This window comes from Hipposideros armiger, unplaced genomic scaffold (genome assembly GCF_001890085.2).
Source record: "Hipposideros armiger isolate ML-2016 unplaced genomic scaffold, ASM189008v1 scaffold_378, whole genome shotgun sequence".
In the NCBI taxonomy this organism is placed as follows: Eukaryota; Metazoa; Chordata; class Mammalia; order Chiroptera; family Hipposideridae; genus Hipposideros; species Hipposideros armiger.
In genome coordinates, this window is record NW_017731728.1 from 3,525 (window position 1) to 24,875 (window position 21,351).

Consider the following 21,351-nt stretch of genomic DNA (forward strand, 5'->3'; position numbering starts at 1 on the left):
GGTGACCCTGTCCCTGGGCGCTGGAGGCCAGGCTGCAGTGAGGAAAGTGGGCAGAGAAGACTTGCAAAGAAGGCGGTGGGTGTCAGCAGCCCACGGGAGGCTGACCAGACCGATCGATGTCACTCGCAGCGCGCTGCCACCCATGTCTTCTTACTCTCAGACTTCACTCTGCCCCAAGGGTAGGGACAGCCTCGTGTGTATCCCGCTAAACTAGAAGCCCCTTGAGTGCAAGGCTGATGTTGAATTCACATCAATATCTACTGGGACGCTCAGCGTGAAGCTTGCCTGTAGCACATGTATGCCGCAGGTCTGTTGGGAAAAACGGAGGCTTCTGCGAACACAAGAGTGAGTCGGCCACGCAGAGTAGGTTTGTTAAAGCGAGCCTCCTCATCCAGGGAGGGATGAAAGCAAGCCAGCCTAGATTCCTAATGAATTAAAAGCCACTTTCTCCTGGGAGCCTGCCCTGACCCTTCCATTGGCATCTGGGTGAGATACCCGTACCGTGTGCTCCCGTAGCTACCTGTACTTCCTCGGTGTGGAATTCGTCGCCACAGGCGAGATGTTCTGTGTACTTGACTGCCTTGTTGGGAGCCCCCCTGGACTGCTGAGCTTCTGTTGAGGGCTAGGCTCGGATCTTTCAGGTCTCTGTATGTGCATCACTTAGCACAAAACCTGGCCCCCCTAGCACCTAACAGGCTCTCATTAAGTATGTGTTCAGTCGAGCGCAGATTAGCTGGTGGGGGAGCTAAAGCCTTGAGAACTGGCTGTCGGTGTTGTCTCCGAGTCTCTTTCTTTTTGAAACCCTCCCATTGTAGGAGGATATTCGGAGCCTCCTGAAGGACTTGGGCCCGCTCCGCGTCCATGAAGTCCAGAGTGGCTGCAAATGGTACGGATGAGTCTTGCTTTGTTTTCTTGGGGAAACGGCTCCTTTCCTCTTGATCAGTTTTGCTGAAGCGCTGACGCTGCAGACCAGCTCATCGGCTCCCAAATCCGCACCCACTGTGACTTGGCAAAGTGGCATCTGGGAGACCCCCTTTCCACGGTTAACCTTCCGACTCAGCAGCCGATACTGTCGTGTCCATTCAGCCTTGGGTTAGGAGTCCAGAGACCTGGATTTGTATTTGATAATATGTCCTTGTTCTGTGTTGTGTCTGGAGGTAAGTGGCCGTACCTCCCTCAGCTTTGGTTACCTCTGGAAACTGGACCTTCTCATATTTTCCCTTTGTTATTTTCAAGGCAGTAACAGTGCTTTGAACTTGGGTGGGGTGCGGGGGGAGTTGTATGAAAGAAGCCCAAAGCAGGGACTATAAGGTGTATAGTGACAGTCAGTGCACGGCTTCTGATCCCCAGACCCCCAGCCCAAGCCAGCCCCTGCCCCCCCACTTGTTTGTGTATCTGGAAGCGCCGGCTCTGTGGCTGCAGGGGAGGGGGAGAGGAGACTGCCTGTGCGGGGCTTGGTCCCCCGCCCCTCTCCCCTGCGTGTGCTCAGAGCCTTCCCTCTCCTGTCTCCCCAGTTTCGCATTTGCGGACCTGGGCTCAGTGCAGAAAGTGGCACTGGCGACCCAGGAGCTGAATGGGAGGCTCTTCCACAAACGAAAACTGTACGTGAATTCCAACAGAAGTTCTCCGAAGAGGACCCCTGACGTGGCCGAGAGGCCCCGGGAGCTGCCAGTACTGTGTCCCACCTCTCCGTGCTCTGGTGGCTTTCTGCCCCCTCGCCTGGCCCACCTGTCTTTCTGTTCAGCCTCCTCCAGTCTGGTCTCGCTGTGGGGAAGGTGGGGGCTTGGATGAAATCACGCCACTTTTATGACCTTGAACAGTCAAGGGCAAGGTCAGGTGCAAGAAGACTTGGCGTTTGTAAGTAAACGGAAGGCCGTATTCTTGGCAAGGAGGAAAAGGCTCCTCAGCTGGGGCTTTTCCAACCTGGGATATGGGAATTGAGGGTTCTCCTTGTTGAAAGTAGGGTGATGAGTATCTGTTGTGTGCACAGCCTTGTTCTGGCTGCTGGGGTGAGGTTAGGACGGAAGTGAACGAAGTCTGGTCCTTCTCGGCAGGGAGACAAATATTGCCGAAATGTGGGGTATGGGGGCAGTGCGCGGTGGGGGCCGCCGTTGCGGGCAGAGAAGGGAAGGCCCCTAACTAACCCCAGGAGCTTCCCTCAGGCGAGAGCTGAACCAGGAGCAGAGGACCCCACTTAGGGCCTGAATCGTTAGAGATCGACTTGGCTGCGTACACGAGGAAATCTGAACGGTGGTGACGTAAACAAGTTAGCTCTTTTTCTTTCCCGGAGAAGAATTCAGGAGGCAGGGAGTCCACGGTTATGTGGGAACCCCATGATGTTGTCAGGGTTCCAGGCAGGAGGAAGGGGAGCGGCGAAGAGTAGAGGGCCTGTGTCCCCATAAAAGGCGCATTCTCAGAAGCCCTGACCACTGCTCCAAGTTTTCTTGTGGAAAAAGGCAACTCGTGGCCTGAAATGCAAAGGAGGCTGGGAAATGTCGTTTTTCAAATAGGCACATTGTTGCTAAACTTGGGGTTCTGTCAATGAGCAAGGGGAGAGCGCATGTTGGCGGGCAGTTAACAGGGTCAGCCAGAGCTGGGGAAGCTGAGAGGTGGATTGGAATCACCACAATAATTCTCAGAGGTGCCCCTTTTGCTTGTTCCAAACTACGTTTCTTCCTTTCTCTCTAAACCCTCGCTCTTTGGAGAGCAGACTGTCACATTACGCTACTTACTGACCTTGGTAGCAGTCATCTACCATCATTTTCTCGGTCATGCCTCTTGAGTCACTGATAACTTCGGTTTCTGGTTCCCTGTCTTTCTCTCCTATCATCGCTCAAATTCAGTGTCCATGAGGATGCTCCGTCTGAGAGTCCGGCCCCTTATTCTTTGGACCATTGTATTTTTAGTGATCTTTTCTTCCATTCAGTCAGTTTCTCATTCCCCTAGCTATATACCTCAGACCTTGTCATTGCTCATAACCCAACGGCTCCAAAATATCCGTTTCAAGCATCCCGTTCTGCCCTTTCCCCCTTCTTTGCAGCTCTCTTATTCGAGAAGAGTGGTTCTCAAAGTTGAACAGCATCAGAATCAACTGACTAGCTTGTTAAACAGCTTGAGCCCCGCCCACAGAGAAACTGATGGAGTGCCTCTAGGGCGGGGCCTGAGAATTTGCACAGGTGCCACGTGGTGCTGGTCCTGGGACTACATTTTGAGTAGCAAGTCTCTAAAAGCCTGATGATTAGACACGTTGGGACCCTAACGCCACTGCCCCCACCATTTCTTCACTATTCAACACTTGCTTTACTCCCTCACTCCCCTTCTTAGCTGAGATTCCATAGTGATAATCACCTTCATTCAAAAAGGGAGTCCTTAACTCCCTTAACTCACTAGGTCATATCTTGCAAAACTCCACTCCCAGTTGAGCCCAGCCCTCGGAGCTGTTGAAGATGTTCACATCACCTTGTTAGCTGGTCTCAGTATGTGTCCATTACACCTTTCCCACGCTTCCAAACTGACCTGTCTTGGAATTCTCTAATCTTTTCTGCTATGCCCAATCTGCTAGTAAGCCCATCTAATGAGTTTTTTCATTTTAGGTAGCGTGTTTTTCAACTTCCATTTAGTTATTTGCTTTTCCGGTTCTCTGCTGAAACCTTCCATCTTTTCACCCATTGTGTCTATCTTTTCTTTTATGTTCTTTAACACACTTAAGATAGTTATAAAATCATTTTCTGCTCATTTCTATCATTTTCTGGTTCATTTGTGACTCTGCTTCTGTTGACATTTACGTCCTTGATTATGGGTCAAGGCATTTTTACAAATATAGTAATTTTTTATTGTATGTTGGATATTGTGAATGTTATATTGTAGAGACTTTGTATTATGTTCCCTAGTGTTGAATTTTTTTTCTAGCAAAAATGAAATTACTAGCCAATCTTTTGATCTTAATCAAGCTGGGTTTTTGTTGTTGTTGTTGGGATTGGTATAGTTCAGTTTGAGGCTTAGTTTTCGGGCAAAAATCTTTTTCCTAAGGCTTGGCTCTCCAGGGTCTCAGGAGAGGGCCTCAGGTGCTCACCAAGGTCTCTCCCCTCTGGCTGGGTTGGGCCTCCATTGAGTCCTCAGCACCATGAGACCTCTGAGGCCTGTGTTCCTCTCTCAGCTCCCTCTCCCTCACCCCCTACAGCAGCTTTTCTGTTGAAGACCCTCCCAGAAATTACCTGGCATACGGGCAGCTTAGGGTTCAGCCCAAGACCTGGAACTTTTCTGTGGCTCCTTCCTCTCTGGTCCCTTGTCCCACAAATTCCCAGCACTGAAACTCTTATCTGTGTTTCTTCTGCCCAGAGAGACTTTCTGCTGACTCTTCTAGCCCTCTGCTGTGGTTGGAAAAATGCCCCAGACCAAAGGTGAGAGTGGCTGTGTGTTCCTTTGCTCAGGCAAATTGCCCTCTGCTATCTACTATCTCCTTCGTCTGTGCCAGAAATGGTCAGCTCATATATGTTGTCCAGTTTTAGAGTCGTTTGGGGTGGGGGCGTAAGTTCAGCAATACCAGAAAAGATTGTTGTGGGGTTCGCATTGCTTCCTTTTCTGATGGGTGTCTTTTCCCAGGGACATACATTAGACACAAGTAACCAAAGGGTGAATGAACACAAATCTCCATACATTTGGAGATTTTAAAACACATTCCTGAGTGAACAACACGTAGGCCAGAGGAGAAATCGTACCAGAAATGTAAAAATACTTAGAACTAAACACGAAGGAAAATAGTTCTCATCAAAAGTTGTGGGATACGGTGAAAGCAGAAATGGATCATATTGAACGCTAAATGAACAAAGACAGGTGGAAGATCCGTGAGCCAAGAGTTGACTGAAGAAGTAGCTAAAAAGTAAAAATAACCCCAAATAGAGAACAGACACAAAACTTTAAAAACAACTTTTTTTAAAGATTTTTATTGGGGAACTGGGGGGTTGGGAACAGTGCTGGGGAATTGGGGGAGGGGAACAGACAAGTTGCTGTCGTTTTGTTCTTCAGTCTTGTTGTGGAGGACGTTGCTTCACTGGCCCAAGTTGGCACCATCATTGCGCTCTTCNACTTATTAGGGTTCAGTGCTCACAGGGGGTGGTCAGGTCTCAGCCAAAAGTCTGCATCCATTTCACTTAGAAATGAACTAGTTGAGTTCATCGGCTGAGTACTCAGAGAGTAGAATGTAGACAATAGTATTTTCATCCCCGGGAATCTTGCTATCTATTTGGGGAGACCAGACCAACAAATCTGAAATAATTACAGAACAGCCTAAGTCCTTAAAATGTGTCATAAGTGCATCTGAAGTACAGAGGAAAGGAAAACAGAATGTAATCTACTGAATTAAAGCATCCCCTGACTTTCATTTTCAAGCGTCTGCTGTATGTAAAATAATGTGCTTGAACTTCAGCACGCTTAAAGAGAAGTAGCCAAGTCTTTGCATTCAAGGAACTTAATCTTGGAAGAAAGATGAGAAACTAACCTTTATGGAGACGCTGCTTCGTGCTAATCATGCTAAACATTTTTTTTTTAATTTCCTGGTCTCCGTGCCCCCTTGCCAGTCTTCTCTGCCCAGGTTGTACCTTATTCCTTTTATACCACTTACTATCTTTTAATTATCAGGCACGCTCCAGAAAACAGGCTAAATGCTTCATTAGTATGCTTTTATTAAATTTTTCCAACTCTGGGTGCTGGGAGGTATCTCCATCTTGGAGATGAGGCAGCTAAGGCTGTAAGAAGTCCAAGTGCACAGACCTCGTGAGTCGTCAGTCAGGACTTGAATCCATGTCCAGTTGCCCCCGAGTACCAAACCATATAATAAGTCATGTAAATAACTCACCCTAATAAAAGATGGACCTATTATGGTTTTCTTTTTAAAGATTTTATTGGGGAACTGGGGGAGGGAACAGCATTGGGGGATCGGGGAGGGGAACAGACAAGTTGCTGTCCTTTTGTTCTTCAGTCTAGTTGTAGAGGACATCGCTTCACTGGCCCATGTTGGTATTGTGATTATTGTGCTCTTCCTGGCTGAGGCAGTCGGTCGCCAGCCATTGGATGGCCGCTTACACCAGCTGCCGGCCACTCACGCTGGCTGCCGGCCACTCACGGTAGCTCACGGCAACCCGCTGCAGCCCCACTGCAGCCTACACCGTCGCCGTCGCCTCACGGCAGCCCAGCTCCAGATCAAGCTGTTGTTCACCATCTTAGCTATAGAAGGTGCAGCGTCACTGGCCCACATGTGATATCCGAACCGGCAGCCCTGCTGCTCAGAGCTGGCGTCCCAAGCCAACTCATCCAATGAGCCACTTGGCCAACTCATTATTATGGTTTTTTTTAGAACACTTTGAAAGGATTTTATTGGGGAACAGTGTGTTTCTCCAGGACCCAGCAGCTCCAAGTCAAGTATTTGTCTTCATTCTAGCTGTGGAGGGCACAGCTCACCGGCCCACGTGGGGATCAAGCCAGCAACCTTGGCGCCATGAGCCCGCGCTCCAACCACCTGAGCCAACCGGCCACCNACGGGGTTTCGGGAACCTCTAAGCTCTAGCCAGTCAGAAGCACAAGTGATAGATGACATGGGTCTGCAAGTGACTGGCACCTGAAGGGGAAGGGGGGTGTCCTGTGGGACTGAGCTCTCAACCTGTGCAATCTGATGCCGTCTCCTGGGAGACAGTGTCAGAATTGAGTTGGACTGTGGGACACCCAGGTGGTGTCCGGAGTGTTGCTTGGTGGCGTGGAAACCCCGCATTGGAACCGGTGACCAGCACCCTTAATAGGTTCTGGGGGTTAGGACCTGGACCCCTTTGGGGGTGCCATGATTCTGCCTGCCCCGGTACCCACTCAGCCGTGCTGTGCTGGTGGATTATCCTCTAACTGTGGCTGGTTGGCTTCGCAGGAAGTCCTGTCGGGGAGAAGCTGCAGCGTGTATGTTGATTCCCTTTGCCACAGAGAAGCCTCCGTCCGCTGGGCAGCTTTCTCTCGCTCCCCTTCTGCCTCACTGCGCCCAGAGCTTAGGAGTCATCCCTGCATTTCTTGCCTGTTTTGCTAACCCTAACTGTGCTTTAACAATTAGCGATGAAAAAGGTCCCGTGGAGGGCTTCCTGGCGTGGAACCTGAGTCTGGGAGGGTGTGGGGGCTTGTGCAGGGAGAGCCCTGATTCTTAGCCCTGATTCTTATGCCCAAACTCCTTTTGCTGGAGTTCTGGCCTGGGAGGGGCGACACCGAGACCTGTGTGTGACAGGTCCTGGAGCACAGGTGACTTCCGGCCCTCGGCTCACCGGTCAGAGAAAAGTGGCGTGTTGGAGGAATGGAAGTCTCTAAGTGAGTCAGCCCGAGGGACTGGTTGGTGCTGGGACCCTNAGCATCTTAGCTGTGGAGGGCAGTGTCACTGGCCCTCATATGTGGGATCTGAACCGGGGCCCTCTGGCGTCCCAAGCCAGTTCTTAATCATCGCGCCACTCGGCCGGCCCAACAAAGTTTTTTTAAATTTAAAATTTGTAAACAAAGCTGCAGTGATATGTCAATTATACCTTAATAAAGCTGGTGGAGGGGAAACATAAAAAACAAAGCTACAATAGAATGTATCAATAAAGCCAAAATTTCATTCTTTAAAGAGATTAATGAGATAAAATCTTTTGCAAGATTAATCAAGAAAAAAGTAAAAAAGGGCATGAATTAATATTAGTAATGAAAACAAGATTATAACTATAGATCCAACAGATTAAAATAAAAGAAGGTAATGTGGTAATAAATTTAAAATTTGAAGATATGGACACATTTCTTCAAGGATTGGGTTGTCGGAAAAGTCATGACGCATTTTTGCAACGAAAAACAGAAAAAATACGTCATGACTTTTCCGACAACCCAGTATATCGTTTTTAAAACAAATATAAGAACGCTGGTAGTCCTATAACTGTAACGTATTTGACTCGTGGTATATAATCTTCTCACAAAGAAAATGCCAGGCCCAGATTGTTTTACAGGTAAATGTAACCAAATTTACAAGGAACAGGAAATTCCAATATTCTATAAATTCTTCCAAAGGATAAAATCAGAAAGCTGCTCCCTAGTTCATTCTGTGTGAGGCCAGCATAACCTTGATATCAAACCAGACAAGACAGCCTAAGAAAAATTGCAAGCTGGTTTCCCTCATGAATACACACGCAATGTTTCTAAACAAAATATTGGCAAAATGAAGTCAGTATTGGCTAATGACAGTAGTGTATCATGACAACTTGTTCCCCGCCCCCCCAAATACAAAAGCAGTTTCTTGTTAGAAAAACTATAAATGTCTTTCACTACCTTAACAGGTTAGAGGATAAAAACCGTATGATCACCTTGAATAGACACAGCAAAGGCATTTGGTAAAATTCAGCACTAATTTATGACTTAAAAAATAAAGATTCCAAGCAGCTAGAAATAGGTTATTCTTAATGTGATAAAGATTGTCTACCAAAATGCTTACAGAAAACAATATTTCAATGGGAAAATGTTATAAGCATTCTCCCAGAATAAGATAAAGAAATAATTTAAAAATAAATAAAAGTAATTACATTAAATAAATAAATAAATTTTTTAAAAGGGGAAAAAATAACCCAGAACAAGATAAAGATACTTACTACCACCACTTCTATTCAGCACATACCAGGGGTTCTAATTTTGTCTACTAAGACAAGAAAAATTAATTAAAAAGCATAAATTTTGGAACAAGAGAAACAAAACTGTCAGTATTTACAGATGATGTTTCTTTACATATTAATTATTAGGAATAACCGTTTAACAAGGTAGCTTGGATATATAAGATCAGGTATACCAAAGTCAGTTGCATTTATATTTGCCATGAATAATCAGCAAAAATTAATTTTTTAAATATACCATTTGCAATAGCCATTTAAAAAATTAAAGTAACCTAGGAATAAGTCCAACAGCAAGTGAGCATGGCCTATCTGGGGGAAATAATTGAATTTTATTGAAAATCTTAAGGAACACTTAAATAGAGAGAGTGCCAATTTCATGGGTAGGAAGATGCAATAAGCATTATTTAAGAGTCATTTCTCCCCAAATTGATCTATTGATTTAGTATAATTCCAATCAGAATTCCCATAGGTTTTCTCAGGAATGAGACAGGCTGACTTTAAATTTTATTCGGAAGTCCAAAAGCCTACGGATACTTAAGACATATCTTCCTGAAAAGGAAAATGGGAGGCCTTGCCTCACTAGAAGACGTTGTAGCATTGTCCTAGGGATGTAATAGCAAGTAAAATATAATTGACCCCAAAAGAGGTCATGCAAATGCCGAAACTCCATTCTGGTTGAGGTGTAGCTCTCTGGTGAAAGGATGGACGCCCTATTGCTTATTCATGTAGAAAAATAGGAAATTATATCCGTCTTACCTCATGCACGAAAATTAGCTCTCGATGGACTAGAGACTGGGTTGTGAAATGCAAAACTAAATCTTTTAGAAAAAAAAATGTAGAAGGATATTTTTATGACCTCAGAGTAGAATAAAATTTGTTAAGGCATAAAGAGTTAGCTGAAAAAGAACAGCAGGATGAATTAAAATGAAGAATTTAATCTTCTTTGAAAGATAATAGAAAGGAAGATAAATTCAAGCTAAAAACTGGGAGAAGATATTTGCAGTCATGTGACCAAAAAAGGATCAGGAAAGGGTTCAGCAGACTTTGGCCAGCGGTTCCGATGCGCCTGCCCACTGCCTGTTTTTATGCTGCTGGCAAGCTAAGAATGCTTCGCCTCCCCCCCCCCCCGGCTAAACTTTATATTTTGAGATCATTGTAGATTGACATGCAGTTGTAAAAAGCAATACAGAGAGATCCCCTGTCCTCTTTACCCAGTTTTCCCCCCATTGGTAACATCTTGTGAAACAATATTCCAGCCAGAGTATTGACACGGATACAGTCAAGATACAGAGTGTCTCCATCACCATCAGGACGCCTTATATTGCCTTTTTGTAGCCACACACACTTCCCTCCCATCCCCACCTTAACCCCTGGCAACAACTAAATCTGTTCTCCCTTTCTATAATTTTGTAACTTCAAGAATGTTGTATCAATAGAATTATACGGTGTGTAATCTTTCGAGACTGGCTTTTTTCACTCAGCATAATTTTTTTGGCGATCCACCCAGGTTGTTGCATATACCAACTGTTGATTCCTTTTTCATGCTGAGTATTATTCCATGGTTTCTTAACCACCCATTGGAGGACATCTAGATTGTTTCCAGTTTGGGGCTATTACAAATACAGTTGCTAATGTGTTTCTTGGGGATAAATGCCCCAAATTGCAATTGCTGAGTGGTATGATTGTTGCATGTTAACTTGTTAAAGAAAGAGCCAAACTGTTTCCAGAATGGCTCTACTATTTTATATCCCTGCTAGAAATGTCTGAGGGGTTCGAAGGCATCCCCTCCAGCATTTGATGCTGTCACTGTTATTTATTTTAGCCATTCTGATAGGTGTATAGTGATAGTGTGGTATTAATTTGCATTTCCCTAATGCTAACGATATTGAACATCTTTTCATGGGCCCGTTGCCGTCTGTATAATCTTTTTTTTTTTTTTTAAGATTTTATTGGGGAATTAGGGGAGGAACAGTGTTGGGGAATTGGGGAAGGGGACCAGCCAAGTTGTTGTTCTCAGTCTTCGTTGTGGAGGGCACCAGTCGCCATCTGGCTGCCCGTCAGCAGCTCATGGCCTCTAAGTTCAAGGTGCTGTGTTCAATCTTAGTTGTGGGCGGGCTTAGCCACCATCCCATGGGGGAGTCAAACCAGCAGCCTTGTTGTTAAGAGCGCAAGCTCTATCCACTGAGCCATCTGGGCGGCAGCTCAGCTCAAGGTGCTGTGTTCACTCTTAGTTGTGGGTGGGCATAGCCACCATCCCATGCGGGAGTTGAACCAGCAACCTTGTTAAGAGCGCACGCTCTATCCACTGAGCCATCCAGGTGGCAGCTCAGCTCAAGGTGCTGAGTTCAGTCTTAGTTGCGGGTGGGTGTAGCCCACCATCGAACAGGCAATCTTGTTGTTAAACCAGCTGAGCCATCCAGCCACCTGTAGGCAGTGACGGCTCAGCTCAGGCGCAGCGTCACTGGCCCATGTGGTAATTGAACCGGTGACCCTGTTGCTCAGAGCTCATGCTCCTAACCAACTGAGCCACTTGGCCGACCTGAGATTTAAGTTTTGATTTTTTAAAAATTTTATTAGGGTACAGTGTGTTTTTCCAGGAGCCATCAGCTCCAAGTCAAGTAGCTGTCCTCACTCTAGTTGTGGAGGGCACAGCTCACCGGCCCACGTGGGGATCAAGCCAGCAACCTTGGCGCCATGAGCCCGCGCTCCAACCACCTGAGCCAACCGGCCACCTGAGATTTAAGTTTTAAAGGGACCCTGTAGGACACTCTCCAGGGGCCAGAGTAGAAGCAGGAAGACCTGACTTGGGGGGGTCTGGGTAAGAATGGAGGAGGCTTGTCACTCCAGCCCCAGTGCTACTCCACAGACATGCCGGACACATCCCCACTGTGGCCTCGGGTCTGCTGTCTTCAACCCGGAGGCTCTCCTCCCAGCCTGTCTGGGGCTTTGCTTTTCTCACTCCATTCACGTCTCCGTTCAGCTGTCACCCCCCACCCCACCCCTCACACTTCATCCCCTCTCCTTGCCTTATTTTTCTTCATGGCTCTGAGGGCCCCCAGCGGTATAGCTGTTTACTAAATCGTAGTGGCAATGTCTGGAACGGACATATTTTATTTTATTTATGTATGTATGTATGTATGTATGTATGTATGTATGTATGTATTGGGGAACAGTGTGTTTTTCCAGGACCCATCAGCTCCAAGTTGAGTAGTTGTTTCAATCTAGTTGTGGAGGACACAGCTCACAATGGCCCATGGGGGGCTCGAACCGGCAACCTTGGTGTTACAAGCCTGCGCTCTAACCATCTGATCTAACTGGCCGCCCCGGGAACGTACAAATTTTGTAAATATTGGTGGGGCAACTACATGTGGGCTCCTTGAGAACAGGGTCTGCGTCCTTGGTCTTTGTCACTCCGTGTGTGACACACAGACGTGTGAGGGGTGTAACTTGGATGAGAGGGAAGCCATTGAGGGTTAGCCCTGGAAACCTTGCCAGGTGTGTCCTTCAGGTGGCAGCTCCCTGAGGAGGGTCAGGGGCCTTAAAAAGAGGCGGCCCACGCCCACAGTGACCAGCCGCGGTCCAGGGGTGTGGCGGCGAGTTGCTCGGAGGCTTTGGGCGGGGAAGTGGCCGCTGGTCTGAGTGTGACATGAGGCCCGCACCCACGAAAGCGTCTCCCAGATGTGTGTGCGGGAACCGCTGGACCCCCTCCATCCCAAAGCCTCTGGCCGCTGCCCCTTCTGTTCCCTCTGTCTTCTTTCCCACGGCCCAGCCTCACCAGCGTAATTCTGGAGCGGGCTACCTCTTATAACACTTGACCAGCTGGCAGCAGGGTCCCCGGACAGAGCTGGTGGTTGATTTGGGCGCGAGGGCCACTGTGCTGTGGCAACAACAGAACTTAATTAAAATCGGCCCTTTGGCAGACTCTGGGATGCTGCTTTGATATCTGTGGCGTCCAGGTGGCCACTTCTGGGCTCCACACACATCCTGAAATTTCAGGTTTGTCTTTGGGTGACGACGGCCCTGCTGTGGTGGGTGGTTGATAATTATGTAGCTTTTCCTCTGAAACTTCATTTCACAGACTGTCAAAACGGGCTTGTTATATTTATCTCTCCAATCATTAGGGAATAATAATTGGGCCAAGAGTGGTTTAAAATGTCTCTGTATTCATAACAATTTTTAGCTTGAAACTGCTGCTGATAACTGGTCCTCGGGTTGGTATTTAGAACTGTCTTAGGAGAGTCTAAATAAAAAGGCGCGTTCTGCGCTTGGCGAGAGGACAGTTGACAGCTGTTTGCGCTGTCACTTTGCTTTGTTGTAGGGACGCGGGGGTGGGGCAGAGGGTTTCAGTGGGGATTTGCTTTGAGTCTCATGGGCTGCCCAGGGCAGGTAGCCCGCCGGTGGAGGGCCCACTCTGCAGGCTCCATTCTGATCGGTGCTGCGTGGACTCATTTAATGATGGGAGGAAGTCACTCATCCTGCCCCCACTTACCAGGCACCTACTGCGTGTCCTGTCCTGGACAGATGCGAGCTCAGCTAAATCTTCACATCATTGCAAATGGATTGGTGGTACAGAAGAGGAAACCAAGGCTTAGAGAGGACATAATTTACCCCAGGTCATTTCTCCCTCCCTCTCTCCCTTCCTTCCACTCATCCACTTATCTATCCCATCCATCCAGTCATTCAACGTATGTTGACTGGCAGCATTCTAGGCCCTGAGGTTTCCTCAGTGATTGAAGTAATTGTCAAAAGACCAATATGATTCTTATTCTCATGATGCTTATATTCCAGTGGGTAGAGACATACAGTAATCCAATTAAGAAGAAAATGCCAGATAATAAGTGCCAGGCAGAGAATTAAAATAAGGTGATGTGATGAAGAGTGAGAGGTCTCTTCTTTCGCTGCTTCTGAGGGAGCTACCCCTGTGAGGAAGTGACACATCAGAGCGCATCCTGCGAAGACAAGACTGTTCCAAGCCACGGGCACCTGCCGATGCCCCGAGGTGTGATGAGGTGGGAGCAGGAGTGGGCAGAGAGGAGCCCGGTGGTAAGGAGGTCAGCTCGTGGCAGCCAAAGTGGAGACTGGGTTTGGTCTGGAACCACAATGGGAAGGCGTTGGAGGGTTTTAATCGGGAGTGATGTGACCTGGTTTTTGTCTGTAAGAGATCGTGTCTGCCGGGTGGCGACTGGATATGGGGCCAGTGTGACAGCAGGCACTCTTTGGACACTGTTGCTATGGTCCTGGTGAGAGGTGGCAATAGTTAGGACTGGGCTGGAGGATATAGAGAGAGGGGTACATGGTTTCTGGTGTGTTGGGAGGAAGACGTGGCGTGGCTTGCTGATGAGTTGGACGTGAGGAGCTGGGGAGAGGGAGGAACTTGGCCTGAGCCACTAGGTAGGTATGAACGTAATTTAGGAAAATCAAGGAAGCTGGGAGGCTCTACTTTAGACACGTGACCTGGTGATCGCGTAGCTGTCCTGTCACGTGGGCCCCTCCGTATCTGAATTGAATTCCAGAGAGCGATCCGGGTTGGAGGTGTGGAGTTGGGAGTCTGCCGTGTACTGTTGACTCCTGAAGCCACGGAAGTGGAGGTGACCGTGGAACTGGGGTCCGGGGAGGAGAGGACCAGGTCCCGAAGTGTGCCAGCACTTACTGGTTGAGCTCATTTAAAGGGCCAGCCAGTGAGAGAGAGAAAACCAGCTGTGCGCAATGTCCGGAGAAGCGTTCTTGGAAAGAGGGAGCAGGTGGAACACCACACGTCAACCCGGAAGGGAGAACCTGGGGGCTCGGCAACGGGGGCGGGGAGGTACCAGAGGAGGCGGAAGAGGGCGTGACCAACCGCAGGGCTGCTGGCCTTGACGAGAGGAGACGGTGTGAGACCTGGAGCCACTAGAGCAGGTACACGGTGGCCAAGGTGACAGCAGGGATGGCGCAGGGGGTGGTGTGGGGGAGTCTGGCGGTTTGGGTGGCGAGAAGATGAGGGACCCCTGTGCCCCTGAATCCGTTTTCCCCTGAGGGAGAGGCAAGTTCGCCAGCAGAGGTGGGCGGGGGCGCGGTGGGTCTGAGGGCACCGTGAAGCAGTCCATTCGGGGAGGAGAGGAAACTTACTAGAGCCTGTGGTGGGACCGCGCGCGCGCGTGTGTGTGTGTGTGTGTGTGTCTCCACATGGGAGTGGTGGCCAGACGTGTTTCCAGAGCGGGTGGCGGTCACAGAGGGCGGGTGGAGCGGGCCTCTAACCAGGGTTGAGGGTTTTCCCTGTGAGAACAGGCAGAGGGAAGCCAGCGTGGCTGGGGGGCTGCAGGGCTGTAGTGAGGAGCTGGTGCCACACCTTCATGCCTCCACACAGCCCTGCGCCCAGAGTAACCATTTGCACCTCTTCCTCCAAGAAGTGCCAGCAGAGACCCCCTGTCAGGCTGAGCAGTCCTGGGCTTCTGGGGCTGTAGTCCTGACACAGCACCCCTGCGCCCCCCCCCCGTTTCTGAGCATCATTTCTTTGGTTTGCTCAGGATCCCGGTAAGAAGGGAGAAAGAAGGTGGGTGTCCCCAAGTCAGCTAAAGCCTGTGTCAGCACAGGGGCTGTTGACACTCTGTCTCCAGCTCCACCTGGAGTGACTCAGCTTGTAAATCAACAAAAGCAGCCCCGCTGTGCCTGAGTGACCCCGTTCCTTTTTCTCCCAGGCTCTGGAGAAGGCTTCCGGTCCAGGATTGGCCAGCATCACTGGTGAGGCCCCGAGCTGCCATCTGTCCCCAGGGCGTGTCTTTGCATCTCCTGACTTAATTCTCCCAGCCTCCCTTACAGCTTTGTCCCCTGTTGACCCCTCAGTGTGGGGACAATCTTTTGCTGTTCTTCTAGGATGCTTTCTTGGCTGATGACCCTTACCCAGCACACTCTCCCTCCCTGAGGATCTGAGGTTGGAGCCAGGGCCTGGGGGGGGGGGACAGGGGGCACAGTCCTCCAGGGACAGCTCTGGTGCCTCCAAGACTCACCCCTCTGCTTTCCAGCATGTACACGGCTCATCCCTAAAGCTCCCAGTGACACCTGAGAGCCAGAGACACACAGGACAGCCTTCTTTGCAGTTCCCATGGAAATGAGGTTAGCGGAGGTGTGGTGAGGCCACCAGAGCACATGGGGACAGTCCCTAGAGGGTGGGGGCCGGGGTAGTACCAGTGTGGGAGTGAAGGTTTCAGGAACTTTTGTGCCAGATGCAGGCTTGGCGGCTGTGACCCACGGTCACCTAAGAAAGTGCTTCCATTGTTGTATAGCAAAGGCCTGTGACTGTCCCCCACCCTGGACGCCAGGTCATCATGTCCACACACTGTGCTTTGGCAGTGGACACCACCCTTCATGGCAGGGGCACCAGAATGACCTGAGTTCAGATGTTACAGGAGGAGGGGGTTTTGTTTTTCCAGGGCAGCAGGCTCGCCTTGCTGGCCTCGTGTGACTTAGGTGACAGAGTTCTTGGAGCGGGTGCGTGAAGTTTGGCACATGTAAGATGCAGGGAGGAGTGACTGGGGGATTGGAAAGGCGTCCTGGGCTGGGGACAGCCCACACTCACATCATGTGGAGGTTCTCGAAGTGCTCGGCACGCTCGATCGGCCCAGCGAGGGCTCTGGCCCATCTCTCCCCTGGGGTGTCTGTGTTTTGGGGACTCCCCCTTCCCAACTCTCCCACCCCGGCACCCCTGGCATCGTGCTGCCTTCGCTCTGCGCTGTGCACATGTCTCGTCCCCACCTGGAGGCCTGACCCTCCTGCTCAGGGTGGCTCTCCTGCCTGGGCCTCCAGGACAGAGGTTGGTCGCATCGTTCACTCAGTCACCCCGTTCTGCGTTCTGCTGCTCGTCCCCCAGGGGATCCTTCCTGGTGCTGCTTCTGAGGGAATGCTTCTGAGACCTGAGCTGGCTGGTCACTATCGGTAACATTGGTGCGGAGGTGGGGCTGCTGGTGACCAGAATCGTCCCGCAGACGCCGTTCTTCTGGGCCATGCATGTCATGGAGGTACGGGCTTGTTGGTGGCCCTCGTGGTGTGGTGCCTTCTCACCCAGCCTTCCTGGGGTGAGCGTGGTGACGGCGCCATCAGAGGTGGCATCCAGGATGACCTAGCTTCCCTCTCCTTCTCTCTCCCACCTCATCCTACTTTTGGTTCCCTTGGGGCAGATGAGCGGTGCTGATGCGACGGGTGACACCTGCAGAGATAGGTGTGGCGTGATGCAGGCAGTGAGCTGTTGTGGCACCTCCAGACCTTGCAGGAAAACATGCAGATGCCGTTCGGCGCCCTGGCTATGGCCAAACAGCAGCAGCCCTACCCGCACCACTCCACCGCGCGGCACGGGACCTGCGGCCTGGCAGAGCATCACCTGGGCGACTGTGGGCGGGCCTGGAGCAGGTGTGTGCTGGGCGGGGCCCCTCCTTCCCGCCTCTGGACTCTGGGTTCTCTCCTTCTGCCTGCTCTCTCGAGATCTCTGATTATCATCCCTTCCTCACCCAAGGACGAGGAAAAGCAAAGGGAACGCTGCTCCTCTTAGCCTTGACCTTGAAGCCCTGTTAGTCCAGGACCAGGTGGAACAACCCTCCTTTCCGTCTCCCTCCCTCCGGCCAGGTGCTGGGTGGTGGGCCACGCAGACGCCTGGGCTGTGGTCACGTTCATTGATTTTCGCCCGTTGGCCACCATCCGGTGCAGCCCCTGCGCAGCCTGGACAGCGATGACTTCTGGGCCATCGCGCCTCTGACTCAGCCCTTCATGCTGGAGGAAGGTAAGACTCCCTCCGTCTGGCCCTGAGGACTTCAGGCACAGCAGCTGTCCGGCCTCCAGGACCCCCGCGCGGTGTGGTGAGGGGGCAGCCAGGCCTCCGTGCCCTCCAGCTCTGTTTGTTCTATCTCGCCCCAGTTTTTGGGCATCTGCCTGCTCCTTGCAAAGCCGCCTCTTGACACCTGGGTTCTGGGCCCCAACAGGTGCTGCCCCAAAGCTGAGCTCTCTGGGTGCAGGGAGGCAAGGCGGGCTTCTTACTCCTGCTCCTGCCAGAACTGCTCAGCTGTCAAGTTTTATGCGCAATTTTTGCTGAAGATTTTATTGGAAAAAGATTCTGAAACAGAAGAAAACTGGGATCTGAGAACCAGCGGTAGGGGTAGGGCCCTGGACTCGGGTCTCCTGATGTGCTGTTTTTTCAGACCCAGGCAGCTGTTGGGGCCTCAGATTCCACATCCTTGAAATGGAGGGGCCCCTTCTCAAGATTGGAGTTAGGTGGGCTGTGAAAGGGTGAAAGAATGCTTTGGGGGATCAGAAGGAACAGCGCAGGTGAACGCACACCTGCCCGTCCACGCCAAGACTCCTTGGAAGGCTGAGGGGAATGGCGCCCAGTGGTCAGGGGCACCACCCAGAGGTCATCTTGGGTCATTGCATGAAGAGGCCCCCTGCTGCCCAGTCTGGGAGTAACAGGCCCCTGCTGGGCTCCGGAGCTGCAGGCTGGCTGAGCCTGACTGCTTGGGTGTTAGGGGGTACCCAGAGCAGAGGAGCCCCTTCCCCAAAGGGCAGCTCCCAGTCTGTCCAAGAGGCCCAAGGGCCCAACCCAAATATGGGGGAGTGCTCAGCTCCTGTGTGGATGCTGACACGGCCCTGAGAAGGCAGGCAGGCGACTGTTCAGTATCCTCCCTGTGTGATGCGGAAAGTAAGGCTCAGAGAAATGACAGGAGCTTCCTCACGTCTCATAGCAACAAAATGGCACAGCTGGGGATGGAGCGGAGGTCTGGGGCCAGGGTTTGGGGTGGCAGGACGGTGGGGGCTGAGTGAGGGCAGACCCGCCTCGGCCCCAGCATCTCAGGACACTGGCTCATCTCGGGAAAGCAAGCGTCTTGGCTGCTACCCCGCCTCTCTCCAGCCCAAACGCGCAGAGCAGGGTTGAGTGACATTTTCTGTCCCCAGAATTTCCCGTTAGAGAACAAGCGTAAAATCCCAGATGCCTGTAATTATTTTAGCAACGATAGTAATGCCTCCTCCTTTTATATGCTCTCGCCATGCCCTCCCCCCTCCCCGCTTCCCAGTGTTTATCATCTCATTTTGTCCTGGAAGCTAGGAGCGGCACCACGGACTCGCAGAGACTTGTTGGTAGGGCTGGTCTGCCGCGGAGCAGTTTCCCCGCAGCCCCGGCCTCTCGCTTTCCCCCGCTTCCCCTCCTGCCTGACCCAGAGCCACCAAGGTTTTTGTCGTTTTCTTTTGCAGGCATTCCGAGTTCATGTCAGGTGATCCACCGCATCCTCAAAGGAAAAATCACGGGAACTTTGACCTTGGAGGTAACTGCCCCTTTATCTCTTTCGACCCTTTTTCCTACACCCCGCCCCCCCCCCAGGGGTGTCAGCTGCAGGCCACTGCCAGGCCTGAACCTGCGTGTTCCCCCGGCATTCCCTTAGAACCAACCGAAGTTATCCATGCGTCGAGGGGTCGGGTGACCTGGCTGGGGGTGATCCTTCCTTCCCACGGAGACTTTCTCTTTCTCTTCGAGTCGCACATCCTTTAGTTTTGAAGAGTTTAAAGAACGTGGCTCCCATCAGAACGTTCCCTGCCCTGTCCACGTTGTGTGTGCTTCACCCTCTCATCTCCCTTCCACTCTTGAGGCGTTGGGGTGACAAAAGGCCACACTGGTGCCCAGGATTGATTTGGTTCCTCTTGGCTTTTCCCCTTAGCTCACCTCTCAGAGTGAAGTCTCAATTTGTCAGGTGTCTCCAGCTCCCTACTCATCATGAACCAAACACAGGCAGCTCTCATGAGGTCGAAAGCCTCAGGCGGCTGTGTATTCCCCTCCTATCTCTTCTTTGCACCCCCAAGAGCATATCAGTTGCCCTGAGATATGCTGGGGAAGGGGGGGGCCCGCCGTTTCATTTTTCTGCATTCCATTATAGAATCAGGTGGGGAGCATTTGACCGCGAGCCAGCACTGTGGTGAATGTCAATGTCGGCACGTTGTATGATTTTGGGGTGATGGACTGCTGTCTAGCCCCTCCGTCCCCACCCCAGCCGTGCCCCTCCAGCCATGGGGAGGCTGCTGTGTGCCTTGGGTGCTCATTGGACTCGCGTGGGCTCTGGGCCGGCCAACCCTGCCTGGGCCACAGATGCACCCTTGAGGGGTAGGGTCCCGCCCCGAAAGAGCTTGTTTCATTTCTTCTTGTCTTCTTAGTGGAGGGAAGGAAATTGATTCAGGATGGTATGGCTTTGATTCTTTCTTCTTTTTAATTTTATGACTTGTAATGTCATTTGAACCCTATACTTAAGGTCATAAAAGAGAGCATTAGGTTTGACAGGAAAAGTGGAGGAAGTTCCTGTCCCTTCTGAGAGGTGATGGTGAAGTCCCTTTATGTCAGGGGAATGTGGACCCCATTATTCCTTTAAATAATTTTATTGGAGCCAAACTATTTAAATAACTTTTATTTGTTTCATCCTTTGGTAGATGAGAAAAATACATTACAAAATACATTATACAGAGGACAGCTCACAGTACACGTTACTAAAAACACAAGCTACGTTTCCGCCAGGGCTGGTGATAGGCTCAGAAGAGAGCAACGGAGGCCTTGAAAAGCAGATCTCAGCGCCCTGGCACGAGTTTTGCCCTCGGGTCCCCGTTTTACCTGACCTCAGCATATATTAGCACCCCGTATCAGGCGGGTGTGGGGAGTTACAGCAGCACTGAGGAGATTGAACAGTCCATCCACCTGAAGCAACAAGACAGTCCCTTGAAAGACAGCGAGGGAAATGACCCCTGTTAACAGAAAGCGTTCCAGCTCAGCTCCGTCATCCTCTCGGTTCCCAGGCAGCTGTCCCGAGTCGGGGCTTTCTACGATCAGCGTCTCCGCTTAGCCATCGCTGGCCTGCCATTGCAGTCACCCCCTCTGTAGGCATCCTCTGTCCTAAGAGGCTGCGTCAGCCCCACATTAGGCCTGACCAGGGAGGTGGGAGCACGTGCCACCCAGACGGCACGCCCAGACTGACATTTTTAGGCGGCATGTACAGACAACACAGCACCGACAGGTCTAGCTCAGCTGTCCCCTCCCAGCAGCTCCCAGAGCCTGGGGGGAGGACACTGACGTGTACCGCCTGCCCCTCGAGCTAACCTTTCCAGAGGACCCGGTTTATGGGAGTGGCTTCAGAGAATCCACAATTTGCCAGAAAACTTCCTTCACGGCTGTGCCTGTTTTCTCCGACAAGCCCGAGTGAAGCAGGAGCCTGGAAGGTCAGCAGAGACCCTGCGGTGCCAGCGAAGCCACTCAGAGGGAGGGGGCCCGACGACCCTGCCGCTGTGGCAGCCATGCGGCGTGGCGCTGAGACCGGAGGCCACGGGCACGCCCGGGACTGCCTCCGTCCCCACGCCATCCGTTTCACAGCAGTGCTGGGAGACAGCCTCTGAAGCATCCTTCCTCATTTCCTTTTTCTTAGGCATTGGAAACATCTGTGACTGGGAGAGTGGTGCTAAGCGTTAAGGTCATCCTTTCAGCCGGCTACACTGCGGCTCGGCAGGGCGGGCTCTGCATTCCAGGGGACAAGGGCCGGTCGGTCCAGAGGCCTCAGAAGCAATCAGGGCGGCCGGGCCAGGCGTGCGCTTCGGCTCCACCTTCCTCTGGCTTCAGCGTCGAAGGGCAGCCTGTCTCTCCTGAGGCTGCAGAGGACTCGGCACCCCGCCCCCACCCCAAGTAGTTCAGGGGATGGGGGTGGGGTGGGACGTG

The 21,351-nt window shown here is 51.2% G+C and overlaps 1 protein-coding gene across 1 annotated transcript; it reads left to right on the top strand.

Annotated features, from left to right (window-relative positions):
• Positions 1–516: 516 nt before the first annotated feature.
• TDRD10 (tudor domain containing 10) lies at positions 517–21,348 on the top strand (the record flags this gene model as incomplete). The annotated part of the gene is given in 11 exon segments (XM_019662493.1): positions 517–568; positions 816–886; positions 1,515–1,671; positions 15,326–15,401; positions 15,650–15,740; positions 16,495–16,642; positions 16,885–17,030; positions 17,244–17,311; positions 17,314–17,397; positions 18,861–18,931; positions 21,065–21,348. Coding segments are annotated over 11 exon segments (1,222 nt in total), but the record flags the coding sequence as incomplete, so codon positions are not given.
• Between the last annotated feature and the right edge of the window lie 3 nt (positions 21,349–21,351).